Below are 18329 nucleotides of genomic sequence, written 5' to 3'. Positions count from 1 at the left end.
TGCTGGAGCCATTATGAGCACTGCTCAGAGACCCTGATGAAACTGAGCTCCTACTGCCTTACCAGCAACAACACAAACACATCTTTTTATTGGCTTTGCCTCCTTTCCTGTCTCATTCTCCCCACTTTGTCACTCCTGACACCTGGAATCAACTCCTTGCACCCAACTCTTGTCTTAGCCTTGGTTGCAGGAAAACCCAAACCCAGAGGATGCTTACCATTTCTGCCACATGGCTAGATGGTTTATCTTTCTCATCCTGACATCAATCCTGCCAGGAAGATATTGTTGTTATCCCCACTGTAGAGATGGGGAAACTGAATGAATGAGAAATTAAGTATCTTACCAAAGGCATTTATTGATCTGCCCATATCCCCCAGTGTTTGAAGGTGCTCCCTGGGGTGTTAACTCCCCTGCATTTCCAGGCTGCCCTTGCCTGTAGGCTGTGGCTTCAGAAAAGTCCCAGGGCTTTGAAGAAGGCTTCGAGGAAGAAAAAGGAGAGTTGAGGAAATGGCAGTGCAGTGATTCTCACCCAGACAGTCTGATATCATGGCCCACCCATTTAACTTCTTTGCTTTACCTCCTCCTAAAAAAACAAGGGTGCAGGAAGGTGAAGTCACACCTTGAAACACAGCTAGTGAGCACTGAAGCTGAGATTCCAAATTAGTCTTATTGGATACATAGACTCAAACTCACCGGCTACTTTCTTTTTATGGCTCACACCTGTAATCCCAGCACTTTGGGAGGCCGAGGCAGGCAGATCATGAGGTCAGGAGATCGAGACCATCCTGGCTAACACAGTGAAATCCCGCCTCTACTAAAACTACAAAAAATTAGCCGGGCATGGTGGCGGGCGTCTGTAGTCCCAGCTGCTTGGGGAGGCTGAGGCAGGAGAATGGCATGAACCCAGGAGGTGGAGCTTGCGGTGAGCGGAGATCACACCATTGTACTCCAGCCTGGGCGACAGAGCCAGACTCAATCTCAAAAAAAAAAAACCAAAACAAAACAAAACAACAACAACAACAACAACAATAAAACATCTACTGCTCTTTTCTTGAAACCTGAAGGAATAAATCAGTTTAGCAAAATCCCCATTGGGTTAGAGCAGGTCTTTATTGCGAATCTGCAATGGACCATGGAAGCATGTCTCTATCTCAATCAGGGCAGGTAGTGTTTTCCATTCATCAGTGCCCACAGTGCTTTGGAACTGCTAAGGCTGGTAAAAATCACTGCTGGTTAGGAGGATTTCTCCACTTTGCCGAGTTCATGACAGCTTGTAAAGCAGAGGACACTTTCTTCTCCTGCACAGTGCTGAAGGAAGCAGTCAAATCCAGTCATTGTCCCAGGATATAAGGGGGAATTGGGAGTGGGAGTGGGAGTGGGGAGAACTCATGCCACATCCCCTCCTCCCACTCCCAGCCTACTGCCTCCTAGTTGCTAGGAGTTAAGGCCTACTTCCTTATCATCAGGATGTTTTTCTCGCTTGTCCTCCTCTAATCCTCTCTCTATTCTGTAGCCATTGAGATCCTTTCAACATGCTAATCTCATCACATCCCTCCCCTGCTCAAAAATCCTTCATTGCTTTCCCTTAGCTTCTTTAGGATAAAGACAGAATTCCTGATTAGGCCTGCAGACAGGTTTCACCCATGTCCCCATCAGCAGTCACACTTCCCGAAAAGCCTCTTGTTCATTAAACTCTGGCAACTCTACATATCTTTCCTGTCTCCTACCATCAGAGAGCTTTGCCGGGCTGTTCTCTGCCTGGGACGTGCATCTCTCCCACCTTGTCCTTGCTTAACCATGTGTAGTCTTCAGGCATGAAGCTTCTTGACTTCTCCCTAACTAGTTCAAACCTCTCTGGTAGATGTTCCTATGGAATCCTGTGCCTCTCTTTGTTGCACTCAGCATAATTGGGGTGTGATTTTTTTTTTTTTTTTTTTTGAGACGGAGTCTCGCTCTGTCACCCAGGCTGGAGTGCAGTGGCCGGATCTCAGCTCACTGCAAGCTCCGCCTCCTGGGTTTACACCATTCTCCTGCCTCAGCCTCCCAAGTAGCTGGGACTACAGGCGCTCACCAGGGGTGTGATTATTTTAATGCCCATCTCTCCTAATAGAGTGTAAGCTTCTTAACATACAGCTTGTTTTTGCTTTTTATTACTGCATTCCCAGTGGCATGCACAGTGACGGGTGCACAAGAAGTCCTAGAATGGTGGAATGAATGAACGAACCTCACTGGGCTCATGAAACGAGGACAGGGTGACAGATTGGAGGCACTGTGCATTTAACCCTTGTTCGTTCTGTCATTGTTAAAGCCAACCGGGTTCTACTGTTGTAATTGTCCATTGTCCAGCCAACATTGTATGCAATAACTTTATTAACGTCAAATAGATATCACAATACGGTTTTATCCAACGGGATTCAGAAACTGGTTACAGACATCATCTAAGACACAAGGCTGTTTTGTGCTAAAATGCTTCCAACATCACCAATCACACGACGAGTTTATACATCAATAACAACTTTTATCTGGAAATACAGATGCTCAGCTTGCCTTCTCTATTGGGTCCTGGTGTTTCAACTGAGTTAAAATGAGGAAGTGAAGATTGGCATTTTCTTGATAATGAATACATTCTGGAGAATATTTCATGAGAACTCTCTTTGGGATACAGAGTGGCATATGGAAGCCATTTTTAATTTATGGGCTACACTCAAATCAGAATTAGTAAGTTTAGCTGTGACTTCAGAATTTTTAATAATTACATTGAGGAACATATTAGCTTTACAAATAAACAGGATTTAAAAGTGTAGCTGGTAATAGAGGTTCTACAGAATATTCTTTATAAATAAATACTTCAGCAAGGCATATCTTGACTATGGTATCTATATCTGCATCTCCATTATTCTAAGAAAACAACACTCCATAAAGACAAAGAATTATTGGGCCATGTTATTTATGGTCCACAAGATAAGAGCCACAAAAACACCATAGAAGGTTACAAGAATGCAAATATTTAGCTAAGTAAATAGAATAAATGTTGGGCAGTTATCATATGTAACACTAAATGTCTAACAATAGGGGAAAAGAAAAACTCAAATCTTAATTACAATGCATTCAGAACTTGGGTAAAGCCAGAGAGACAAATCTGCAAAGTATACAAGGTAGTGAATATATTCCTATAAATATCCACTTGACAAATTCATGGTGCAAACCAGAAAATTTTCATAAACACAGTTCAAATGTTCATTTTGTGAGAAAATACTTATTCATGCACTTAAATCATGTGAGCATTGATTTATCACATAAAAAAAACAGAATAATTTTCTGAAACAAATAACTTAGGGACTCATTGTCCTATAAGACCTAAAACTAAAAAAAAAATAAGACATGCATGTTGTGATACACCAAATTGTCTTCTAGAAATTATTATAACATCTTTCACATCAAAATGCATAAGAAAACTCAGTGCTATTCGATTTACTTTATGCATATTACATACTAGAGACTTTAAGCTACAAAATACTTCTACTACTTTAACACACATACAAAATGACCATGAAAGTATCTGTATATATAACAAGGTACTCTCCAATTAGCAATCTATGATGAATAATATATCTCCTCATGTCATCTCATCTCTAAGTGTCATTTATCACAACCCAGGACTTTCTGCCTTAATGAAGACTAGAGATCTCTGATTTACATTCAATACTCTCTGCATTAATAATTGATTGAAACTCTTAAAAAATTCTTCTGCCACTGAAATGGAAGGTGGTGAGGTGATCTCCAGAAGAATGCAAATGCTACTCTGTTAAATCTGATTGGTAAAGGAAGTGGGGCCAGTAGGCTGTTGGCCAAACTCATCTGAGGATGGCCCCAAACTCGCCTGCTGACTGTACCCACTGCTTGACCCATAGCTGTCTTGGTTGTAACCACCTTGATTATAGCTGCTGGAGTGCTTCTCCATCGGATCTGAAAGATATCTCTGTCCTGAAGAATGCCAGCCGGTCTCCTTGAAAACAAACCATATGTTTCCAGCCCAGAGAATAAAGTTCAAGAATCCAAAGACCTGAAGGAGAATCAAAGCCAATGAATTGATAGACTAGACAAAAACCCAAGAAAATTTTCCATTTTGGAAATTCCTTCACAATACAAAAGATCACTTTTCACTTTAATGTTGAGTCCTCTTCCAAGTTTTCCATTTGGAACTGGTATTTCATTTAGAATATTTGACCTTTATTAGATGCACTACATGTCAGGCACTACATAAAGGGCTTTCTGTGTATCAATTCCCTTGGTCTAAGAATCAGTCTAAGAAAAAGTTGCTATTGTCATACCCATATTAAAGATGTGGAAATCTTGTCTAAGGGCATGTGGCTTGCTGAGTAGTAGATCTGGGATCCAAACCCTGTTCTGGCTCCACAACTGGAACCCTTACTTAAGGCATCATTTATTCTCCAAATAAAGTACCCTTCATGGTGTGTAAGATATTTCCAGATGGCATAGGGCTGAGAATTTTCACTTTAATAATGGTGCTTTCATTTATAAGGCTTTCTTCTCTTTATGGTTAGAGATACTGCTTTTGCTTTTCCATTTATTGCAATCATATAAAGAAAGTGAGTCAATTAAAAATATAGGATAAGCAATGGTACAGGTGATGTGCAAATAAACATATTCATGATAGCATATTGAGAGGTTGACTGTTTGAATAATTGCACTTTCTGTGCCTCTCACAGGGATAAGTGAATGCTGAAACCAGACTATGAACAAAGTGCAGGTTTCAGAGAAATACAAAATATTTTCATAAGAACTGGATGTGAAACTTTCCTATGGAAATTCCTCCTACTCTCCAGGAGGGTGTCGGTGAGTCAGAGGACTGGGTGTTGCTTCCCCAGGGCCTAAGGTTTGATGGAAGCAGAACTGTTTGCTGTTGCATGAGGCCCAAACAGATGTCCTCATTCCATGGCTTGTTCTGCAGCCTTTTCCAAGGCTGGTTGATTGACTTGGGAATTAACCACAGGCAGTCTGTTTTAATAACCCCCCTAATGGAGACAGGTAACAGTAGTATAATGCAAAGCTGTGATAACATTAAAATATATTTAGTCACCACCCCCTAGCACGATGCTGACCAATCAAAATGGACTTGGACAGTGGCCACCGTCCTGGAGTAGGGTGCTGGAAGTCCTTTGCTGGATCAAAATTTATCCCTTGGTTTCTGGACAGTGAGATGATCCATAGTGGCTTGTGAGTAGTGGTGACAGAGGGGACACTGGTGTAGTCAAGAAGCTGGGTCTTAGAGACTTGGAGCTGAGACTATCAAAATATTTCAATATTTTAGCAGCACATGAATGGAATCTTAGTCTCAGAGTAATCTCTATAGGCTTTGAAATCAAAGTGCCCTGGGGACTGTAGTTTCTTGACCTGCTACCTGGGACAAGGCATTTATTCTGTAGACTTCATTTTTGTTTTTGTTTTGTTTCTTGTATGGAATGGAGACAAGGATTCCTTTCTTGGAAGATAGGTGGGAGGATTAAAGAGGGTATGTGTAAAGTAGCTAGACAGTGCTGGACACATTAGCAAATACTTACTAAAGGTAAACTATGTTCTGAATCATTTTCTAAAATATTTCCGTGAATTGTATTTTGCAGACTTTTTCTTTTTCTTTGCTGCAGTATACATTGAACTGAGGCATAAACAATGAGACCATGTTCTTGAGACAATAGCCAAAATCAAGTATCTAGACCCCCAACTGATCTAATTAAAGACCGGTTTATCCAGACGTCCCTCCTTCTTCCTTCTCTCCTCTTGCATCCTCTTTCCTTCTTTTTTACACTAATTGAGAACCTATTTTGTGCCATGCTCTAGGCTACCTGCTGAGGGAGATACAAAACATAAATAAGGTGTAATCGTTGCTCGAACAAAATAAATCAGTTAACTACTGACAAAACTGTAATTTGCATACAGGACCATTTTACCATGTGTGTGGTAACCAGAATATTTTCCATTAAAAGGGGGATCTTGATTAAATTGCACCTTTATAAGTATATGTCAATATATGAGTATAAAACAATTATCGAAGAGCCTGGGAAACATAGCAAGACCTTGTCTCTTAAAAAAAAAAAAATTTAGCTGGGCATGGCAGCACATGCCTGTAGTCCCAGGTACTCAGAAGGGGTACTTGGAAGGCTGAGGCAGCAGTATCCGTTGAGCCCAAGAGTTCCAGGCTATAGTGAGCTATGATTGCACCACTGTACCTCCCGCCTGGGTGACACAGCAAAACCCTGTCTCAAAAAAAAAGAAAAAAGGAAATGAAAGGAAAGGAAGAAAGAAAAGGAGAGGAGAGGAGAAGAGAGGAGAGAGGAGAGGACAGGAGGGGAGGGGAAGGGAGGAAAAGGGAGGGGAGGGGAGGGGAGGAGAGGGGAGGGGAGGGAAGAGGAGGAAAAATTATCAAGGGATCTTCTCAGGCATGGCTCTGTCCAGGGATATAATTTTAGCTATTTCCTATCTATTGATCTCTCTCTTTTCCCTGTTACTATTAGGTTTTTAAAAAAGGGATGCTGAAGAAAAACTTATACATCAAGGAAATGCTACTTAAAAGTAAGAAGGTAAACTAGGCATTTCAATGGGCATATTTAAGGAGTACTCATTTTTTTAGTCCAGCATCACAGATCTCTTGGCTGGCACATTTTAGGGGCACTCGGGCCCTTGAACTCCTTTTTGCCATTTTGTTGCAACTGAAATTGGGGTAAGAATTTGATTCAAGCTCAGACTTGGGGACGACAGAAAGAGAAATTGAAAGACACTCGACATAACATGCAAAAAATGGGAAGACAAGATCTAGATTGTCTAAAGAGATGTACTAAGATTTTTAGGAGTGAAGCTGGAGAAGCAGAAGTGGAAATTATGGCTAAAATAGTTGTGCTCAGTGAAACTTTGAAAGACATTGAGAGGCTAAAAACGATTTCTTCCTCCTCTCTTTAGGCTCTAACACTGTATGACGTTTAAGAATGATCGTATTTTAGTAGCCGTTTTCAGTTGACATGTATTGAGCATTTGCCATAAGCTGGGCATGATGCTAAGTATTTTTTTAATAGATTATCTCACTGAATTCTTTCAACAGTATTGAGGTCTGTTGTATAGTTATCCCCATTTTACAGATGATAAAACTAAGGATTAGAGAGTTTACCTCAGCTCCCAATATTTGTAGTATCTGGGTATCTTACCTACATTTTAGTGTTACTGTAAAATTATAGGTGCCAAAGTGCTTTGAAGATAGTAAATTTGTTACCAAGGTAGAGAATATGATTATTATTTCCTGATTCATTTACTTGTAGAAGTCATTTATTGTGGTACGTGTCTGGTTCCTACTCCAAAACCTATGTTTGCCCAGCAAAGTGTGTTCTCTGAGCCATGTTTCTACTACAACATTCACCAAACCCTCTATTCATAACTGATGAGACTGAGGTGGACATCTGGCCTAAGGTGGGCTAAAAAGATTCTCTCTACCAGAAATTTGCAATTGGACCTGAGTGATTTTTGCTCAGTCCAAGCTGTTTCTTTAAAAAATACATATAAACTTAGAAACTGTAAAGTGGCTATCTTCTGCTGTGTGGATGGAAAAAAAAAAAAAAAGAAATGAAATTTCATCTGAAAAAAGAGAATAATGAACAAACATGCAGAAAGGGACAGGGACCCAGAAAGAAAGAGAGATGGGAGATGGAGGATGAGAACTGTCCAGCTTCCTGACAGTCTTCCAGTTCTTGGCTGCTGGGTTCTGCCCCGGGAAGACACACTTTTAATGTCTTTCCAACTATTTTCAGTTTTTGCATAAGCTAGCACAATATGATTTGAAGCCAAACAATTTGTAATAAAAATATTGTGTTTTGGTTGATTCATGTCCTTTCCCCTGCTTTTGGTAATAGAAATCTGATTTTCTTTGCAGAGCCAAGTTTCAGTCAAATGGCTTGAGCTCTCTCTTGGTACTTCGCATTTTGAGCAGAGCAATGCAAGGTTAGGTAAAACTTTCCACTAACGGCAACTCTAAGCAACAATTATTTGGTACTGAACATCTAGAACTCTCATTCTGCTCTAGATTCTGCTCTTTCTAGAACCTGTTTCTTCAGGTTTCATCAAGTTGTATGAGCTACTTAATATCCTTCCAAAAACTTTTTCCTGTTGTAGCTAGAGTCAGCTTTGATTATTCTGATGCATACAAACATTGGTACCAGAAGCGGACTGCAAAAACAGATTTTAGGGATATGAGGATTGGTTTGCCTTAGCCAATTTGAATTGAGTTTTCTGTCACTAGGAGCTGGAAGACTGTTAACTGATACGGATACATCACTACAACACCACTGGACCTGTCCTTTCACACACATCACATTATTTGGTTTCAATTCATTCTTCATTTTGGTTTTAGGAGACACATCACATGTTTTTCATTCATAATTTCTATCTTTTAGTCTAAAAATTATTAGATATATCAGAAGTGGAATTAGAAGAAACATGCAGAATGTCATAATTTATTGGGAGATTAATTATTAAACTGATAAACATATCAAGCAATTTTATCTTTGTCCTGTTAGATTTTGAGATCAGTGTTGTAATAGTTTTCATTAAATACTGTCTATAAACAAACTACAAAAGTATAAGTAAATATAGTAATGTATACCTCAAAGTATTCATCTACAAGTGTGGTCAGCAATGAATAAAAATAATTGTGAGACCCTAATGCATAGTTTATTTTCATGGTTACTATCTCACCAAAGCAGAAATCACAGTCCAGTCACAGTAGCAACCCTTTTTCTCTTCTTAAGTGCCTTCCCAGATTGAATTTCAGAAAGCTGTAGAAACACAGGTTAATCTTGAAGCAAAGATAATTATTTCTAGGGTGTGCTAAAGAATGTTCTTTCAGCAAACACTGCTGAGCCTTCTATTCTTCGATAACTGCTGCTTTTTGCGGCCATTATAGCTTATGTATTTCTCAGATACAGCTTCTTTCTTTGGAATAATACAAGTTCTTACACTTATAAATTAAAAATCCAATTTGGTGTCCCTGCTAACTGTCAGATTTTCTTTTTTCTTGTGAGAGCCATACTCTTGGTGAAAACATTTGACTTTGTTCAACTAATACAGTGCAGCTTTTCTAACGTTATAAAGTAACTAAACCAGAAGCATGGAGAAAATTCAAAAATTACCATAGCTATTATGAGCACTTTTTTACATTATGAATTTCTTTTTTTACCCTACTAGGTCTGTGTATTTTTCTCTAATCAGTTGGGTGTATTCTAACTATATGTGGCTTGAACGGTGTTTTCTCCCCAGGAACTTGTATGCGCGCAACTATTCCTTTTAACTTTTGTCTGGCTTTAACCTTAAAGTTCAGATTTTTTCTTTTTTTTTTTTTTTTTTGAGACTGAATCTCACTCTGTTACCCAAGCTTGGATGCAGTGGCCTGATCTCGGCTCACTGCAACCTCCACCTCCTGGGTTCAAGTGATTCTCATGCCTCAGCCTTCCAAGTAGCTGGGACTACAGGCATGAGTCACCATGCCTGGCTAGTTTTTCTTTTTCTTCTTTTTTTTTTTTTGTATTTTTAGTAGAGATGGGGTTTCACCATGTTGGCCAGGCTGGTCTTGAACTCCTGACCTCAGGTGATCCTCCCACCTTGGCCTCCTAAAGTGCTGGGATTATAGGCGTGAGCCACCTTGTCCGGCCGGTGTTCAGATTTTATATTTGCTTCTGGCTTAGAGTTTCAACTGAACTGTCACCCAAGCAGCAGCTGCCAATACCTGCTGGGTTCTTATTAAGAACTCCTTAATTGGCAACATTATAAATGATGGATTCTGACAATAAAACACCTGAGGGCCAAGTGATCATCCTGCACCTGAGGTAAACTATCTCACCTTTTGATTGGCCTAGTTTTGTAGGCAACAATTTTCAAGATGACTTCTGAGATGTTTTTCTTATTATTTTGACTGGCAAACAAAGATATGAACAGTAAAGCACAGATGAAAAGTACTTACCACAGAAGTGTTTAAGCTCGACATAACAGGGCTGTGGACAGCCATGCATTTGTTGGATGGCTGTTTGCAAGCTGACATTAGTAGCAATACTTCCTTGGGATCTGTTGCAACTTTGACGTCAGACAGTCCTTTTGCCCAAGCTGATGAACCCACCAACCACAAGAACGAAAAGACTACAGTGACAATGAAGTCCTACAGAAACAAACCAGAAGAGAAAACGGTAAAAGAAAATGTGAGTTCTAGAAAAAAGTTGATTTCTTTATATAACTATTTGGTTTGCTTTTTGGAAAAATTTAAGATCCCATTGCACTGGAACCAGCGAAAACATTTTGAAAAACAAACAAAAGAAAGCTTTATGATATTATATTTATCTTTCTATAAAATAAATATAAATAGTCATATTTATTAAATGCTTACTATATCCCAGGAACGATGCTAAGGACTCTATAACCCACACCTAACATCCCTGTAAGGAATGGTACATCATTCTATTTGCAGATGTCAAACTAACATAGAGAACAGTTGAATAGCTTGTCTGAGACTTCACAGATAATTCGTGATGGCATCAGGATTCAAACCCAGGCAACCTGAATACTGAGTCCAAGTTCTTTTTTTTTTTTTTTTTTTTTTTTTTTGAGACGGAGTCTTGCTCTGTGCCCCAGGCTGGAGTGCAGTGGCGCGATCTCGGCTCACTGCAAGCTCCGCCTCCCCGGGTTCACGCCATTCTCCTGCCTCAGCCTCCAGAGTAGCTGGGACTACAGGCGCCCGCCACCTCGCCCGGCTAATTTTCTTGTATTTTTAGTAGAGACGGGGTTTCACCGTGTTAGCCAGGATGGTCTCGATCTCCTGACCTCGTGATTCGCCCGTCTCGGCCTCCCAAAGTGCTGGGATTACAGGCTTGAGCCACCGCGCCCGGCCTCTGAGTCCAAGTTCTTAACCACCAAGTTGTGATTCCAAACATGTAGACACATCTGCTAATTGTTTAAGACTCTTGGATGGCAATGTTCACTCATTCATTCATCCATTTGTTCACTTAACAAACCAATGTGTTATCTATATGTTATTGGTTAACCAATGTGTTAACCAATGTGGAACTATGTTAAGTGGAAGACAGTAAGAGCTGTAATGTTTTTGAGTGCCTGCTATGGGTGAGAGGTTTTGTATAAAATTATTCTTACAATAATCATGTTAGACAGTATTTTTATGTCCATTTTAAAGAGGAGAAAGCTGAGGCCGGGCACGGTGGCTCACGTCTGTAATCCCAGCACTTTGGGAGGCCGAGGCGGGCAGATCACGAGGTCAGGAGATTGAGACCATGCTGGCTAACACGGTGAAACCCCGTCTCTACTAAAAATACAAAAAATCAGCCGGGCGTTGTGGCAGGTACCTGTAGTCCCAACTACTCAGGAGGCTGAGGCAGGAGAATGCAGTGAACCCGGGAGGCGGAGCTTGCAGTGAGCCAAGATTGCGCCACTGCACCCCAGCCTGGGCGACACTGCCAGACACTGTCTCAAAAAAAAAAAAAAAAAAAAAAGGAGAAAGTTGAAACTCACAGATATAAGGTAACACATAGAAAGTGGCAGAGACAGAATTCAAATTTAGGTGTATCTGGCCCTGAAAATCAACTGCTGTTTGCAGGGGAAAAAAGCTTTTATCCATATCAAACAAAATTTCTAGGATTTAATGGGATGAGTGTTTTAGAGACCATCTCCAAACTTCTGATGATAGGGGTTACATCTCACATCCTCTCTCATGACTCTGATGATGGGAGCTACGTCTCTCATCCTCCCTCATGACTCGGATCGGGTGGCAGGTGGGAGAGACTAAGATTGAGACCATTAGAATATAGTAGAAAAAATTTTCAGATTGACTATATATATGTTTGATTACAGTAAAAATGTTGCATACTGCTTACCTAAAATAATAAAAATACCAACCAGGAAAGAAAAAAAGTAAATCTGATATGGCAACAGAAACAGGCTGCTCTTTTGCTCTTAATGATAACCTCCTCAAGTAGAAAATTTGGCATGCATTTGTTTCCTGCCCGAGGGCATAGTGCACCTGACTTGCTCTGTTATCTTGCTCTCATGGTGTGGCTGAATTACTTTTCATCATGATCCCATCATCTACACTGAGGGAACTTTTACACTCTAAAGATGCTGTTGTGCCAGACATTTGTTAGGTGTGATCTTTGTGGAGAATGTTCTGGAGGGTCTCACTACTAAGAGTGGCTGAATCTTCTGCAAGTCACTCCATCCAGTGGCTGTTGTGAATTATGTAACTCACCAGTTCACCTTTTTTCATGCTGGCTCTAGAAAATTAAAGGCCAGTGTGTGACCCATTCATAGGGTTTTGATGGCATGGGTATTTTAACCCGGTTCCTTATTTTGTTTCCCTTTCTTCTTTTTACTTTTTACTTTTCATTTTTATTCAATTACACCTTGGTTTTTAAATGTCCTTATGAGCCTTTCTGAGATGAGGTAGAGGTATAAACAAGCAAACAAATACATATCTACAGCTGTTTCAACAGTAATACAAACATTTGGAATAAAGAAACTCAAGTGTTGGTTCTGAATTTGAAATTGGAGGAATACCCTGGGGTATAGAATAGGGTATAGAATACCCTGGGGTATAGAAAAGGGTATAGAATACCCTGGGGTATAGAATAGGGTATAGAATACCCTGGGGTATAGAATAGGGTATAGAATACCCTGGGGTATAGAATAGGGTATAGAATACCCTGGGGTATAGAATAGGGTATAGAATACCCTGGGGTATAGAAAAGGGTATAGAATACCCTGGGGTATAGAAAAGGGTATAGAATACCCTGGGGTATAGAAAAGGGGGTCATCTTTGGTGACACAAAATTTAGCATTTCAGAACCAGGTAAACCTGTCTCGATCTCTTTCTAATAGTGGCAAATAAATAACCAGATTGACTGTGTCAAATCATGACTTTCTGTTCATGTTCAATCTGGTACCTTCATTCATTCATGCTTTTTTTCAAATAGTAATTTTTGAGTAATGTGCGAGTATTGAGAAAGGTCTTACAGAGGATTAAAAAAATGCAAAATATGGGCTCTGTTCTCTTGATATTACATATTTGTTAGGGCCCACAGTCACCTTAAAGCATTACCTATAGTATGATGGTTTTCATTATTTATATTCATCATAATTAGAAATAGACTTATACTTAAAAAAGAATAGTCATGTGAAGACTTTTCAATTGGAAATTGGAGAAAACTATGTTAGATTTATTTGTTCAAATAATCTATTCATATGTAACATTTATTGAGTGCTTATTATGTGTCAGGTATTATTCCAGGTTTACATGTTTTGACTCATTTAATCCTGACAACTGCACCATGAAATAGACACCAATCCTAACCCCATTTACAGTTGAGGAAATGGAGACACCAAGGGGTATAACCTATGCTTCCAGGCTACAAACCTGTACAGCATGTGAATGTTCTGGATACTGCAAGCAATTGTAACATGATGACGATAAGTATTTGTGTATCTAAACACATCTACACATAGAAAAGGTACAGTAAAAATATAGTATAAAGGATAAAAAATAGTACACTTGGATAGGGCACTTACCATGAATGGAGCTTGCAGCACTGGAAGTTGAATGTGAAGGCTTAGGACAGACATTACTGTGCACTACTGTAGACTTTATAAATTCTGTATGATTAGACTACACTAAATTAATGTTTAAAATAGAGTGATTATGCTACCATAACATTACGATGGCTATGATGTTACCAGGGGATAGGACTTTTTCAGCGTCATTATAATCGAATGGGACCACCATCACATATTGTTGGTGATCCATTGTTGACCAAAACATCCATAATGGGGTACATGACTGTACTAGCATGACCTAAGCAGAAGGCTTGCAGTTAAATCGAATGTGGGATAGCTTTCTCATTTGTGTTATTTAATGCCACGTAATGATCTGCCTTAAACTGTCTTCAGTAGTATCAGAAGTAAACAGCTCACACTTGAGAACTGAATTCCTTCTGATGGTTCAAACAAGAATCCAGTTGTTTACAAATATGATCCCTGTCTGTCTAACAGAGATAGTGTGGATATGGAAGATACATTTTAACATTTACTGCTAGGTTATCATACATACATTAAGCCTTTGAAGACCTTTTCTGCTCGCTTTTCTTGTGTTATTTATTCCCATAGAGTGAAGAGGCTGCCCTTCAAAATGTGCTTCAGTGTTTCCAAATTGCGCTTATACTTGTGTTCTATGTAGTCCCCATAAAATCCCAAAAATAGTCGGAGGGGGCATCACTGGCCTTATATTGCAGAGGAAGAAACTGCAACTAAGAGTATTAAGTGATTTATTTGCCCATAGTTCATTACATGGTTCATAAATGTACTCTGAGCTATTCATCTCATTCGGTACCTAAAGAACTTTGACATGAAACCTGGATATGTTTCTGCAATATATTTTAAGTATCTGTTCAGTGAACCAAGAAACAGCTTCCTCAATCAAGGAAGCAGACTGGTTTAATGTTGGCTGGGTGGTTTGTTTCCATTTAGTTTGTTGCCCTCACTTCTCGTAAGTTGCTGTAAGCAAACATATTTTTTGCTAAATGTAATTAATAGTATGAATCTGGGTGTCTGGGATCACCCTGGGGTATAGAAAAGGGGGTCATCTTTGGTGACAGAAAATTTAGCATTTCAGAACCAGGTAAACCTGTCTCCATCTCTTTCTAATAGTGGCATAAGCAAATCCACTGGATATTGATAAAAAAATAAACAAATATTCAATTTCTACCTTTTAGTAAAATTACCAATATTTTAATCCAATGACTTTATTATCTGTTTTGGTTACTTGATGACTTTGTTATTTATTTCTGTTGCTGACACTTTTATACTGAGAGGCTATACTAGAAAGTGGACAGTCCAGAGAGTCACTCTCATCTGCACTGTAAATGGATCACTTTGCTAATTCAGCCTCCAATAATTTTAGAATGACACTATGGATCAGGAAACACAGAAAGCAAATAGCAAGATGGCTGCTCAGCTGGGGGCAGAGCTTTGGACTTGTCTTGGAAGGGAGCTAAAAAATGGCTAGCTAGATAGAACAAGTTTCTGTTTCATCCACTTATGGGATTGTTTCATTATTTCATTTGAAGTATTAGTAATAACGACATCTGACTTCCAGAGAGCACCTACAGTTTTCAGCGAAGATCGTATGACCTTCACAACTGTGTGAGGGAGAAGATCATTATATCCATTTTACAGATGAGGAAACTAGATTCAGTGATGTGTCCAAGTTGTCACAAGTAATTGAGATTTGAATTCAGGACATTGGGTTCCCTGTTTAGTGAGTGATTTTTCATTATGCCCAGGTTTTCTGAAGTTTGGGTTGCCTATCCTGGTGGGAAAGAGCAATAGACAATATAGCTCCATCCCTACATAGGGAGAAAGGCATTCTCCTTCCCAATTTCCTTTCACTCTGACTAGTAAAGTCTCAGTTGGGTGCTACACTGTTTTCAATGCTTAGTTAACAAGTGCTAATCTTTTAATCTTTTTCGTCAAAGAAAACTGGCTCTAGGCTCAGATCCTTCAAGTAAGCAATGGTATACCTATGTAGCTAGAATACAGCACTGTTCATTTTCTGTTGATGTATGTTTGTCTTCTAATTATGTCAAATAATGTTGGATTTCTATATTCAACAGTGGTCCAGGGTCTTATTCAAAAACACATTGATTTAAATTTTAAAAATGACTTAATTTAAAGAATAGTAATTGTGGCCCTGGTGGTAAGATCAGGGAATGAGAACGCCTGAAGAAATCTAATGCAAGCCACAAACAGGAGCTGCATGTGTAATTTTAAGCTTTAAAGTAGCCACATTTAAAGAGAGAAATCGATGCAATTAATTATATTAATATATTACATATTAATACAACAAACCCCAATACATCAAAATTATTATTTCATATAGTCAATCTAAAATTATTAGTATGCTATTTTACTTTTATGGTACTAAGTCTTTGAAATGTGATGTATATTTTACACTTACAGTACATCTTAACTCATAATAACCACATTTCAGTGCTCAATAACCACATGTTACTAGTGCTATCTTATTGGAAAGCATAGTTCTAATCCACAATTAACAAATGGAAGCATATTTATATCCATGGTCAAGTGACAGTGACACCCATTTTCCTGTTTGGACGATGCCACACTTTCTTTTGGTAGTTTGGTCTGAGATGGTCCAAAGCTAAGTCATCCCACAGCTTAGCTTTGACAAGGCCAGCATGCCTCCCACATTCCTCTTGGCCTGTAGAGTCCCATAGTTGGGTTTATATGATCACCCAATTCATTGCCTCAGTGGTCTGGTCTGAAAGCAAATCAGTGTGACCAAAGGGAGGCTTGGGCCTTCTGTGTTGGCAGCCCAAAGAAGGAGGTGGGTGGCCCACAGGGGCAATTCTGCCAAGCATGAGCTGCATTTTGTGTTAGGTGTAGGGGGAAAGGCTGGCTTGACCACTCTGTTAATAAGACGTGGCAGGCTGGTGGCTGGTAGATGATGAAATAAGGAGGATGAGAGAGGGGAGTAGCAGAACAGGGAAGAGGAAAAGGGAGATGGGGAGACAGGAGGAGGATATGGAAGAGAAAGTGGAGGGGGAAGGGGGAGCATTAGGGGAAGGAGAAGGGGGAGGAAGGTGAAGGAAGTAAAGAAAGGGCAGAGAAGGAGGGGGAAGGAATTGGGGACGAGGAGAGTGAGGAGAGGGGAGCATGAAGAAGGGAGAAGGAAGAGAAAACAGAGGAGGAGGAGGTGGTGGCAGTATCTGAGAGTAGGAAGAGAGCTCCCTCTCTCCTACAAAGGAGGAGAAAGAAAAGAGAGGAATAGAAGATTCAGAGGTCCCACTACCATCAAGCACTTATCACACACTAGGTACCGTGCAAAATGCTTTATGTGCCCCATTTATTTTACAACAACTCTATGAAGCAGGTATTACTACTCTTTGCATGTTATGAGTAAGAACACAAACTCAGTTTCTGGAGGTAAATGGAATGAGTTTAGACCAGATTTGGAGTTTTTGGTCCCAGGAGACCAGTTCCTCTTCTTCCTGACATTGAGTGTGCTTAGACAAATCCCACTAATCCCCTAGACTTTGTAATCTTTAGTGACAAATCCACTGGCAAAGTGGCTTAAACCTGCTGGGTGAGCTCTAGATCCCACTGAATGCCAGTCCTGCTCAGGCCTGGTGTTTTAAATAAGCAAAAGGAATTCTCCTGGGGTAAAAGTGGTCAAGTCATCAAGTTTGCTTATCTTTACTAGAGAGGAGAAATTGAAGTCAGAAAGTCTCTGATCATATGCAAATGGCCAGCTCCAAGGAGCCTGGCATGTGAGTTAGGGCTTTTCCATTTTGGATGAGGACTTCCCACCCTGTTTGTCTTTTTGATGGTTATCTCCAGTCTAATAAGCCAAGGACTCTGGGTAGCAGCTGCTTCATTTGCAAAACACTTACTTGGAAAAGAGCCTCTGAATTACCTCTGGTTCACACCCTACCTCAGTTTTTCTTACGGACATCCAAGAGCTGGAGGCTCCACATTTATCCCTTACTGGGCGTCTCTGTGCCTCCTCCAAGCATGGTTTTCTCTGAGCTCAGGCAGAGCTCTCTGCAGGAAGAGGCCCACAGAAGTGGTAAGGGACATAAAAAACCAGGCTGCCTATATTTTCAATGTTGTAGCTGGAATCAATTTCAATTAATATCATTGTTGTTATATTTTCAACTGGGGAGGCAGCAGTTTCTAAGGAGATGATTTTGTGACACCTTCAAGAGATGATCATGATGATAATGATGATAGTGATAATGGTGGTGTTGGTAATGGTGATGATGATGACAGTTGCCAACACTTAGAGAACAGTTATTGAAGTTTTACATACATTTGCTTCTTTAATTTCCCAACAACCCTTTTGGGGTAGGTACTATTGTAATCCCATTTTATAGTTGGGATAAATTACTTAAACCCAGTTTGAAAGGTGCACAGCCAGGATTTCAACCGACGGAATTTGGCTCCACAATCTATGTTCTGAATCTTATAAAAACACAATTGCTTTTAGAAGGCCATGATTGTTTAGGTTCATAACAAAAATTAAGCAGGGATACAAACATGGCTATCATTTATCTGTTACTGTGTATCATACACTGTGCATTCCATGCGTTACTCGTTTAATTCTCATAATGACACTTTGAGGTGACTATTATTGACTGTATTTTACAGGTGAGAAAGTCAAGGTTCAGAAAGATTAAGTGATTTGCTAGACATCTCAGAGT

The 18329-nt window shown here is 39.7% G+C and overlaps 1 protein-coding gene across 2 annotated transcripts in view; it reads right to left on the bottom strand.

Moving 5' to 3' along the window:
- Window positions 1-2352: 2352 nt before the first annotated feature.
- SYNPR (synaptoporin) overlaps window positions 2353-18329 on the bottom strand; it is a 330920-nt gene continuing 314943 nt past the window's right edge. For both annotated transcript variants that reach the window (XM_005547524.4, XM_005547525.4), the window contains 2 exons: window positions 10019-10210; window positions 2353-4063 (listed from right to left, as the gene is read on the bottom strand). In XM_005547524.4, coding sequence (XP_005547581.1) covers window positions 3806-4063; window positions 10019-10210 — 450 coding nt within the window. In that variant the 3' untranslated portion in view covers window positions 2353-3805. The remainder of the gene's footprint in view (window positions 4064-10018; window positions 10211-18329) is intronic.

Source organism: Macaca fascicularis, chromosome 2 (genome assembly GCF_037993035.2).
Source record: "Macaca fascicularis isolate 582-1 chromosome 2, T2T-MFA8v1.1".
Classification (NCBI taxonomy): Eukaryota; Metazoa; Chordata; class Mammalia; order Primates; family Cercopithecidae; genus Macaca; species Macaca fascicularis.
This window is presented reverse-complemented; position numbering and strand designations above follow the sequence as displayed.